At 33.0% G+C, this 11,377-nt stretch overlaps 1 protein-coding gene across 7 annotated transcripts in view; it reads left to right on the top strand.

The window, feature by feature from the left end:
• The first annotated feature begins 621 nt into the window (after nucleotides 1-621).
• Nucleotides 622-11,377, top strand: part of LOC138934767 (syntaxin 1A) — a 67,165-nt gene continuing 56,409 nt past the window's right edge. For 5 of the 7 annotated variants that reach the window (XR_011447181.1, XR_011447179.1, XR_011447178.1 and 2 more), the window contains exons 1-2: nucleotides 626-882; nucleotides 8,590-8,676. Coding sequence is in view for 3 of the 7 variants with exons in the window: in XM_070298860.1 (XP_070154961.1) it covers nucleotides 850-882; nucleotides 8,590-8,676 (120 nt within the window). In the remaining 4 variants the exon portion in view is untranslated. Of the gene's footprint in view, nucleotides 883-8,589; nucleotides 8,677-11,377 lie in introns of all 7 variants that reach the window. The other 2 variants (XR_011447180.1, XM_070298846.1) reach the window with 2 other exon arrangements.

Here is an 11,377-nt window from a genome sequence, read left to right as displayed (position 1 = left end):
GTATATATCGCGAGGAAGCTTGGGATGAGTTGGATATTTATATCGTCTCGATTCAAGTAATTAATTTAAGATATTTTAATCGCGTTCTCCCTTTCATTTTTTTTTCAATCTTTCCAGCATTATTTGATATATATATTTATTTATATACATATATATATATGCATATAATCAGGTAATTTTCAATATCGTTTTTCTACTTTTTCTTGTCTTAGAAATGAGAAAAATGTATACCGTAGAAGTTTTTTTTAATTAAAGCTTTATTCCAATATATTAATGTTATGATTATTCGATTGATTTCGTTGTCTCGATACATATATTTCATTTAGGACACATATATGCCATAAATTTATATTTGTCTACGTCATTTTAAAATGTACGCCACAATAGGTTTTCTAATATCTTATTTTATCGTGATTGCGCAAACATTCTTCCGTATAACAGTGTATATATATGTGTCAATATTCATAAACATTAATAGAGAAGTGTAAAAATATGTGACGTGAATGTATTTTGCGAAAGGGCGCGGAATTTGAAATCACATCCTTGTTCCAGTTGTTGTTTATTTTTTCAGGGGGCGCCATGGCGCGCCAAGTCGTCCCTGCGAGACGAAGTTGACGTCATCGGCGCATGCGCGCCGCGTCGGGACAGCACTGCAGGCAGAAGGCGAGTTCGCGAGTGTATCGATTTTACGATCGTGCCTCTCTCGCGGTGCTAGTGCGTCCGTCGTTTCCTTTAGTTTTTTAGTGGCCGTGCACGTCGTACATGGATAAAACCGTGAATGGGATTACCCGCTAGACACGCCGCTCCGTACACCGCCCGCTGACTCGCAACTCCTCGTCACCCTTCACCATGACCAAGGATAGATTAGCAGCCCTCGTCGCGGTGAGCGAATCCCGTCGAGAGTGACTACTTTTTTCTTCTCTCTCTCTCTCTCTCTCTTTTTTTTTGCGCTAGTCGCTCTCTGTCTTTCTTTATCTTACCTATGTACACGATGCACCAGCTAACCCTGTCGACACGCGCGTATCTCACGCACTCGTGTACACGCGTAACTCACGTCCCGCGACTTTCCCCAATGGGTTACGGCGCGTGTAAACTTAATCATTGCTCATGATACGCTCGGAGTCATTTGGCTCGCGAGTCGAGTCGAGCGGAACGGTTTCATCGCCAGCACCGGCTCGGTTCGTCATCGAGAAGGCGTAACCGGCGGCGGATGACAGGCGTCTCGCTCACTCGCTCGGTCGCTCGCTCGCTCGAGCTGACAGGTGTTCCCGCTGTACGGAACCGAGCGCACAGCGGGAATTGAAGGTCGTCGCCGTCATCGTGATCATCGTCGTCGGTTTCCGTGGTGTTTTCTCAGCCAGGGACCATCAGGGAACCGGTCGGTGTGTCGCACCCGGGTCCATGGCGACCATGGCCGACCTTGTCATTTATTGGCGAGGCGTCGATGAATGGAGAACGTATCCCCCATCGCCGGCGATAGTCCGGTGAAGATTCAAATATCGTAGGCTGCATTCATTCATGACAAATCGCACAATATAAGATATATATATATATATATATATATATATATATATATATATATATATTTCCATATTTGGGTAGCGTTCGGATATAGCTGTCAAGTTCGCAGCTTGCCAAAATTGTTTAGGAGACATTCTGCGTTATCTTCTCCCGACTTACGCAACATGTTTTCTACATATACGCGTACTTTGGAATATTTTTACGATGATGTTTTTTCGACAATATTCAAAACCTCGAGACACAGACAAGAAACACAAGCAAAAAAATTTGCAGCCATTAAAGCTGTCAAGTTGACTTCAATAATGGATCATCGCGACAAATATTCGTCAAGCTGAAACGAGAACGTCACGTCGTATAAAAAGATTAATTGTGACAATGTTGCAACGGTGCATGGTTCAATGCAGCGAAATTCGTCACATAAATGCGACACGATTGCACCTGTCGAATATTCGAGCGTATCGTGCGTGAAAAAGATCTGCCGGTTTCGAATTCGCGAAGATTCGTTTTAATTGATAACGGTGGGTGCTCCTTGTGTCACGCTTGTGGACCCTTGTCGACTTGTCAACGATATCATTGACGCGATACCAAATATGCAATGCATACTCCTTCGTATTTTGCGTGAAAGCAGGAGATGTATCGATTCGATTTAAAATATATGACTCTCGGCATAAGACGAGATATCGATAAAGCGTAACATTACTGATGATCGAAAATCAACAATAACAAAAATAAAATATCACAAGCTTTTAATTCAATAATTCGAAAAGATTGCTTTTATCACTGGTAAATCGTTATCTATTCACTTTTTGTGTTATCTGAATATTTTTTTTTCAATCTCTTACATAAAATAATTAAGATTAAAATTAATTTTTTTTAATTATATTATCTTTGCAACCTTTACGAATTTCTTTTTACATCTCTTTAAAATACTATGAGTATTTCAAATATTAATTTTGTAAAATTCTCGAAACAGTTTTTTAAAATTTATTATATGATTTACAACTATGATATATAATAATAGTAGAGCGGAAAGTATTCGACCGATTTTCTCTCTCTCTCTCTCTCTCTCTCTCTTTTTTTTGTTCTTAATTCTCAATTAATGCATCTCTCAATTAATATATTCTGTTTCGAAAGATGCATCGAGTATATTACGGTAGCTGATACTTGATGCCTCGATGACTCATTAGTCAGTGGCATTCGTGGAAAGTATGGGCGTAGAATCCAGCCCATGTTACCAACACGGACTTCCTTGTCTACCATTGACTATGAAAGTATTATTAAACAACCATTAGTTGTCTGAAAACAATATTTTTTTATTATTATATTATACAATAATAATTTTTATAGTAATAATATTATATTGTAAAAGGCGAGATATTATTTGAACCGTTCATTTTGAAAAAATTTCGAAAAAAATTTTCTTTCATATTAATATAAATTTATATATTTCAAAATATAAAGTTATATACATTACTGTCAAAACGGGCAGTTTATTTTATATACGATTGTGTATCGCTTTAAAATTTTTTCACAATAATAATTATGGTGCTATTTTTTGTGAAAGATGATCGATGTGATAGATTTTTAAATTTAAATATATTGTAATATAAAACATACTTTGTAAGAAATAACAGGATAACAGGAATGACATGTTCCAACAATGAAAATAATCTGAACGGAAGAGCTTGAAATGTCCATTTTTATCTATAAATTACATATATTCAGAAAGTCTTTGTCTCTTTGCATTATGATCTGCGTTTGGCTCGTATTTTTTTATTCCGTTTTGCTTTTACAATAATTATTTATACTTTTTGAGTTTCGAGAAAGAAAGAGAGAGAGAGAGAGAGAGAGAGAGAGAGTAATATTTCATTGTAAGATAAAAAACGCAAAAAATTAAAATTCGTCCCGCATTTACATCGCTCGGTTATTATCGTTCTTGACGCTCTGCATAAAAAGTGCGAGCATCTTTTATAAATAACCGAGATTCCTTTATGAGAAAATACGAATTGCGAGACATTTTTTCACGCGCGGGATATGAGATAATTCTCTCTCAAAAATGATTGCGAGTTTATTACAATTGTGATTCGCGTGTTGTGTCGGTATCTCGTGGAGAGTCTGTCGTGACCTTTTATGTTCGCTATAAAGATTTCTGGTATATGCCCGCGGATTTTATATGTCTACCACACATTCTCAATTTTTCTTCTTTCTTTCGAAATATATCAACATATATTTGACGTCGATCCATATATATTTATAAACTTTCGAGACTTGAAAAAGATATACAAACAAACAATATACTGTTTGCACTGTAATATTTTACATAGAAAAATGTCAAATTCGTTTCAATAATTTTTTTATAATTAACGAATGTAGAACACACACACACATGTATCACATCTATAATATAATATAGAGATTATACGTGTGTTCTCTTATATTTGTTAGTTAATTTTTATATATTTTATAGTTAATAATTATTCATTATATTTTATAGTTAATCATATTTATATTAGACAACAATATTTAGAATGTTATTTGCAATTAATAATAATTACGAAATTATTTTATATTTCCGAAAACTGCTGCAGATAATCATTTTTTTCATATTTTCTCTAACATTCTTCTTTTTCGCGATGTTTAGAGGAACAAGATGTGCTTTGTTCTTTTGACCAGGACGATTCCTTGACCTGGCCGATAGCGCGCATTTATTTTCTTCATGATTTTGCTCGTATGCGAAGGTTATCCCTACTATATAATCTTGTCGTTTATATAACGATTTGTTAGGCGTGCTAATCACCTCGAAAGACATCTCAACTCAGACTATGCTCGACAAAACGCAGTAAGTTACCCGCTGTCGCTTAGAATTCAATGTCATTGACGAGAATATTTCGAGTTTGTTGAAGAATTGAAGATGTCTCCTCGTAGGAGATTGTCTTATATCGATATACTGGTACGTTAGATGTATAGGTCCCTGGTTAAAATCGGTATAAATCTGGTAATCTCGATTTTCGATACTGTAAATACGGAAATATGTACGTATCTTATGCCAATTGTCTGGTTTCCATTATCAGGAATAAGCGCAGAGATCATTTTCGTGTATTTCTCGCATCGAAATCTGAATCTATCGAAATTATATGACTTTCAATCTCTCTGACTAAATTTAAAACGCAAAATTTACGATATTAAAAATGCGAATTCAAATTATTACATTGTTGACAAATAAAGACATATTAGGTCTATAATGAATGCGTATTTATTTTGATTTATTTATCCGGGGAAAGGACGGTTTCATAAACCATCTATTTGTTTTACGAATCATCTATAATATATAAAATATATTTTAATTTGGGACAAATATATTATAAATTAGAACGCATGTGTACGTGAACGAGATCCGGCAGTAGAAAAAATCGATTAACGCTATCTCTGTTCAACACGATTTTCCTGCTCTGTCTGTATCGTAGGGAGCAGCGTAATTTAAAAAAAAATATATATAGTATATAGCTGATCCGAAGTAGTTAATCTGGACTGTTGGTACGATTCAACCTTAGCACGGTATAAATCGAAATGGGAACAATGATCGATCGCGTGAAAATTACGTTAGGCATAAGATAGCATCTAAATATGGCATTATATGGAATACACGTATTATAAAATAATGCGAAATAAAGCACGAAAAAAAAAATATATATATATATTATTTAATTTCAGCAAAAGCGCGCGCAAGCTTGAGAGAATGAGCTGGTATTACAAATTGTGTTAGCGAAATTTATCGATATCTCTTAAATTATCGGAAAATATCGCATTACGAAGTTTTACATACGTGTATTTCGAAAGCACAGAGTTGTTAATGAAATATTTTTTTGTAATTAAATATGCATAGTTTGAAATTACAATATTACAATATCGATGAATATTCAATCTACACTGCTAATAGATATACGGACAAATTATTGGAGTTACATGGAATTCTCCCGTTTCCGTTGTCACGAATAAATATAAAGCGTCGTGTTTACGCGTCTGTAGTATCGTGACCGTCAACTAACCAGAATTATATCGATTTCATTCGCAACTTGCGTATGCTGTAAGAGAGTAGAGAGATACACATAACATTATAGTTTGTTTCGCAGTGTCGCGCTAAACTTTGTTTGGATTCCGTTATTATTTTACCCCGATGTTCTCGTGTACTGTCATCATCGGAATATACTATTGTATTTGCCATTTTGGTCGCGATATTCGCGCGCTGAAGAAATTTGCCGCAGAAATTCGACGAGATATCGATAACAAGAGATTAACGATACACTCTTCAGCCCTCTTCTCGTAATCGCCCGCGCACGGTGCCTATAATCGTTTCTTAATTGTATGCAAATATCGTATCGATTAAACGAGGACCCGAGCGACAACTAGGGCGATCGAGAAACGAGCACGGCCGCGAAACTAACGGGCGCGGGCGTGTGCGTTTGCACCGTGTTTCGATAAAAAAATTATCCATTAACTGTTAAGAGACTTTATAGACGTTAGAAAGAAGAAAAATAGTTCGCTATGTATTGCAGTTTTTTAAAAAAAATAAATAAATAAATAAATGTTTATTTTTAATTCCATAAATCTCGTCAATGAGTCAATCTTTTCTTTTTTGCATCTTATACATGTATATGTTTATGACACGCACAATAGCGGATTGTGTAAAGTCTCGTATATACGTGAAATATTTTTATAATTTTTTAAATCAGGTCAAAATCTGGCACTTTGCTATTTTGTCTCTATTTCATTTTGTACGTCGTTTTTTCTATATGTCTGGATAAATATTATATAAAATTGCTAAAAACGTAATTCTCCACGTTGTTGAATGGAAAAATGGCATAAGTTGATGTAAATATCATTTCCATACATAATTATTTTATAAGATTAACATTTTCTTCTTTTAAAAAACTTGTCAAAGAATATAACTTTTTGTTTTTCAAAATAGTTAAAAGTATAAAAATATAATTGAATAAAATATAAGCTGAACTAATATTTTATTCAATAATCGAAACATTGATAATATTCCCTAACTTTGAGATTAATATCCACTTTAAATCATCCGAGAGATGGTAGAAGGAATGTGATGACATCTTGTAGATGATTCGTTTGACGAGATTTTTATCTTCATGACAACAACATTAAACTTATAATGAAGAAGAATTATGTCGCTTATGTTATAATATATCAGTTGATAAAAGAAATTCTCTCGCAATCTTGATTAGTCCATTATACCAATTTCTTGATTTTGCATTCGCTGCAAAGAAAGATTTTATTTTCAATGGTATTAATGTGCGAAATACTTTTGCATCGAAATGAAATGAAATACTTCTGTTCTGGTCTTATTTACTTATAAGTTAATTTGTGATATTTATTTGGAAAATGTGAAATAATAATAACTTTATTGATCTTAACTATAGTTTATTGATGGCAAAAAAAAAAGATCTTAATAATGAATTAATTATTCAGTTGTTTGAATGGGATTATTAGTAATGGGTAACAAAGTCAGTATTTGAATTTAAATGGATATGATTATGATAACGATATGATTGCGCGATATGATTACTATTTATTTTATCAGACAGATAAAGGCCAAGTTCGAGGAGAAAATCGCGGATCAAAATATACTAGTGCCTATATAATTTTGAATTACTATATAATCTATTACGTAATATTAATATTTGAATTATGTACGTTTATTTTAATAATGATAAAAAGGTATATGGTATAATAGTATCTCATATAATATATATTTCTTTATAAAATATTTATAATATATATAGAGAAATATTTTTCAGAATTAATTATATATATATATATATATATATATTAAAAATGCTCACATAACGTTTACAATAATGTTTACCAATATCAATCAGTATTTCAAGTCTGTGTATATCACAAAACACCCAATAGCGGTTATTTCTCTTTGGTTAAGACAAGATAAGATAAAGGAAAAAATAATATAAGATGATGAAAGGAATGCAATAAATTATATTCACAAGCACTCTTAAAGCACTTCAGTTATAAATATAATTTATTATCCATATAAGAGAGATTACAGCACAATGGTATTGTAAACAATTACGCATTTTTCACAGCTAAATCTATTGTTGCAATTTTGTCTATAATTTATATAAAGTATTATCTATTCAGCGAATAAGAAATGTAAGACAAATTGTAGAATAAATTCGCCATTTCCCTTTTGATTCAATTTGATTCGAACGTTACGCGAAGATAATATATTTATTATAATACATGAGATTATCCTAACGAGGGCAAGATCATTATTGTACGAATGAAAGCGGTTGTGCCACGTTACGCGAGAGGAAGTTAGTCTTATCAGGATGGGAGATTGCGTATATACTATATATGTCTGCGTACGCAATCTCTGATGAAACTCGTTAGTCATGCATGTACATTTGTGCATTTACGTTTATCGCATTGGAATAAATCACGTCCGACCTAGTCTTAATTGATGAGCTTCGTGTATGATATTCGACAATTTTATATCACCATTCCATTCCAAGTATTCCGGGAAATCAAGTATCGTGGAAATCGATTACTGTGTGATATTTTTACTTGTCGAACGCAAAATAATATTTTTTTAAATAAGTATTTATAGAGACAAATAAATGAATATCTAGATGGGAATAGATGGGAATCTCGTTGAATTGATGATACAACCGATTTTTCATAAAAGAGTAATTTAAAATTATTACAATCTTTTATACGAGATTTTATTTTTTCGAAATAAATGATTTTGCAAAGGGAAAAATGATTTTTTTTCTTTTTTTTTTTTGCGCTATATATATGTTTAGGAACACTTTATATAAAATAGAAAATAAAATTGATATTTTTTAATTGAATAGAGTTAAATATAAATATTCTCTATGATGTCATTCACATTAGTCTGTTATTCTTTTTTATTCTTCTGTTGTATTTAGATTAGTTATTATTCTGATATTAGTTATAAAAAAGAAAAATAAAGATCCTTGAGTATTGTAGTGTACTACCCTCTATTTCTAATGATTGTATTTCTTCTTGCAGGCCCAGTCGGATGACGACGATGTGGCGGACGATGTGTCCGTCAACGTCGGGGCGCCGGATGATTTCATGACGGAATTTTTCGCGGAGGTGAGTGACGAATTAATTTGTTGCTACGGCAATTTCATTTCCGGCGCCGCGCGCGATTCTCCAACGATCGAAAGTAGGTTAAACCAGTATCAGCGAAAAAGAGTACATCGTTCGAGAACAATGCACGTTTCCTCTTCTCTCGCTTCTTTTCATATAGGTATATGTGAATATCGCAGAGTAATACATAAGCGTAACGTATATGTGTAAAATTTAATAACTTGGAGGAAACGAAGTATTCTCTAATAATTCCGCGCTGGAATCTTTACACAAGATTCTCCTAAGCTCTCCCTTATTTTACGGTAAAATGTTTTTACTTGTAGATATGTGTGTGTGTGTGTGTGTGTGTGTGTGTGCGCGCGCGGGGGGGGGGGGGCACTTGCTCGGGCAACAAGATGTAGCTTTCTTGTAGCTGCATCAAACGCGTGACACATCTTTTTCTCTCAAAGCATGGATTTTTACGGTTCGGAGATGCCTTCGTAATCGCTTTACTGAAGCGAAATCTTTAACGAGCATCGATACATTGTGCATATACGTCGCGCGTTAATCATATCGTTTAATCAGCTTATAGCGGAATTATAGCGGAATCACAAACATACGTTCATGCTGAAAAGCAACGCACGTTTCACCGTATGTTCCGCCATATACGCGTAGTATTAAATATTTTTCGAGGATAATTGTAAATTGTGAATTATTATTTGAGGATTATCGGATAATCGTCTTTCGGAAAATTGATCAATTTTTGCATTGCTCTGATATTAATTTAATGGCGAACGTTCGCCATTTACAGAATAAATATATATCGCGGCTATTTTGTGAAAACAAAAAATCCATTTAACTTCCATCGGTACGTTTCTCAAAAACAAAGAATAGAGAAGCGAACGTGTAATTTTATTCACACACCTTATCGTACGTGCGTTTTCACGTTTTCTCTCGAATGCAAAAAAGTTTCTCTATCTGATACATTATTTCTCTCACAAATTTGTGATTTGTTGTCATAGATAGGAGGTGTTATTTGGAGTGTAGAATAACTTGTACTATATCGCGTATCGATAGTACCATTCCATTCATTAAATTAAAAAAAAAAAAAAAGAGAGAGAGAGAGAGAGAGAAATTATTTTATGGTTTACAGTATTTGTAAGTTATTTTATCAAACTCGAATATCATATTTTAAATTTTGCTTTAATTAACATACATTTTTATCAGATATAATTTGCGAAAAGAGAGAATAAACATATATATTTTATAAATATATATCTCTCTTACTGGTTACGAATACATATCTGTTGATTATGTCAACTTGTAACAAATGCTATAGAAACATAAGAATAAAAAAAAGAAAATTCAGATTAAAGAGAAGATGATTCAGAAGATTGTAAGAAAAATACATCACAATATATTTTTTATTCATATTTTTGAAGGACATACCTTTTCGTTTCCAGTATTTGTTTCATTTTTATTCATGTGACTCTTCTACGGATAAATGTTGGGAAATGCAAAGCAAACGGTAACTTTTACAAAATATAATAATAAGATACGTTCTTGACATTCTTTACATTTAGCAAATGTTTGCGCATCTCTATCTATTTTTAAAACTATTGGTCTAAGATTTTATTTTTATTACCATAATCCCTATCTATATTTATTATATTTACTTCATTATATTTTTCATTTATTATATATTATTCATAATTTATTATTCAATATCAAATAATCTTTATCGTTAAGTAATTTTGCAACAACGGGGCGGAATGTAATTAATTAAAAGTTATCTCGATATCTATCTTTCAACGTATCCCGCGTTAAGGATCAGTTTATGTTCGCTGCCGATTATGTCGATTAGAGACAAGGAGAAGCATCAGATCGCCAAGATAATTACACGCGGCTATAATTATCGCGTATGATTTCGCCGGTAGCTGGTTAATAATTATTGCCAACGGTACGCGTGTGCGTTTGACGTTTACGAGAGGATTTTTAATTCCAACGGCGAAACATACAACGCTCCCGAAATTTCAGACGGGCGGAAAAGATTTCAACGATCATCGGGACGCGAGTAATCCAAATGCAGATGCGTCCCGCGGAGCGAAAATCAAAATTACCGGGTGTGTTTTAATCGATAAACGTCATCGTTTTTATATATTTTGTGTTACGTAAGCGGCGGAATTCGGAAACGCGCTCGAATGACGACTCAAATCGGATGTTTTCAACTATCCGTGATATGCGTAAGATGATCAGGGAAAAAAATTTGTAAGTATTCTTTAATGATTTAATGAATAATTTTGTGATTTCTCCGTGTTATGATATATTTAAATTTGATTTTAAATTAAACTTGTAATTAGAAAAATATATTTTTACTCTGTGACACAAAGTACTTATGTTTCCTTTTAGAAAATCAAATGTATATTTTTAATTTCGTTAAATAACAAATACGATATGATTCATGATTAGTAAGATAACAAAACTTGGTAGATTATCCCTGGGGATATTTGCAGAGAGTTATATGAACAGAGATTCTATTCAGTTCCGCTACGGAACTGCAAGAATAAATTGCTTCGCGAGATGCTAATTTTATCTATATTTATTGTATTAAATATAGTCATTACACTTGCACAATTGTATTATTGTAGCTTGTTGTATTAGCTTGCTATTTTGCTTTATGTATTTATTGGAAATATATACGCAGATAAATCGTTCATTTATTTTA

Source organism: Polyergus mexicanus, unplaced genomic scaffold, assembly GCF_030449975.1.
Source record: "Polyergus mexicanus isolate NDT 795.1 unplaced genomic scaffold, iyPolMexi1.0 SCAF_1, whole genome shotgun sequence".
NCBI classification, from domain to species: domain Eukaryota; kingdom Metazoa; phylum Arthropoda; class Insecta; order Hymenoptera; family Formicidae; genus Polyergus; species Polyergus mexicanus.
Note: the sequence above shows the minus strand (reverse complement) of the source record. Positions and strands in the feature narration are given on the sequence as shown.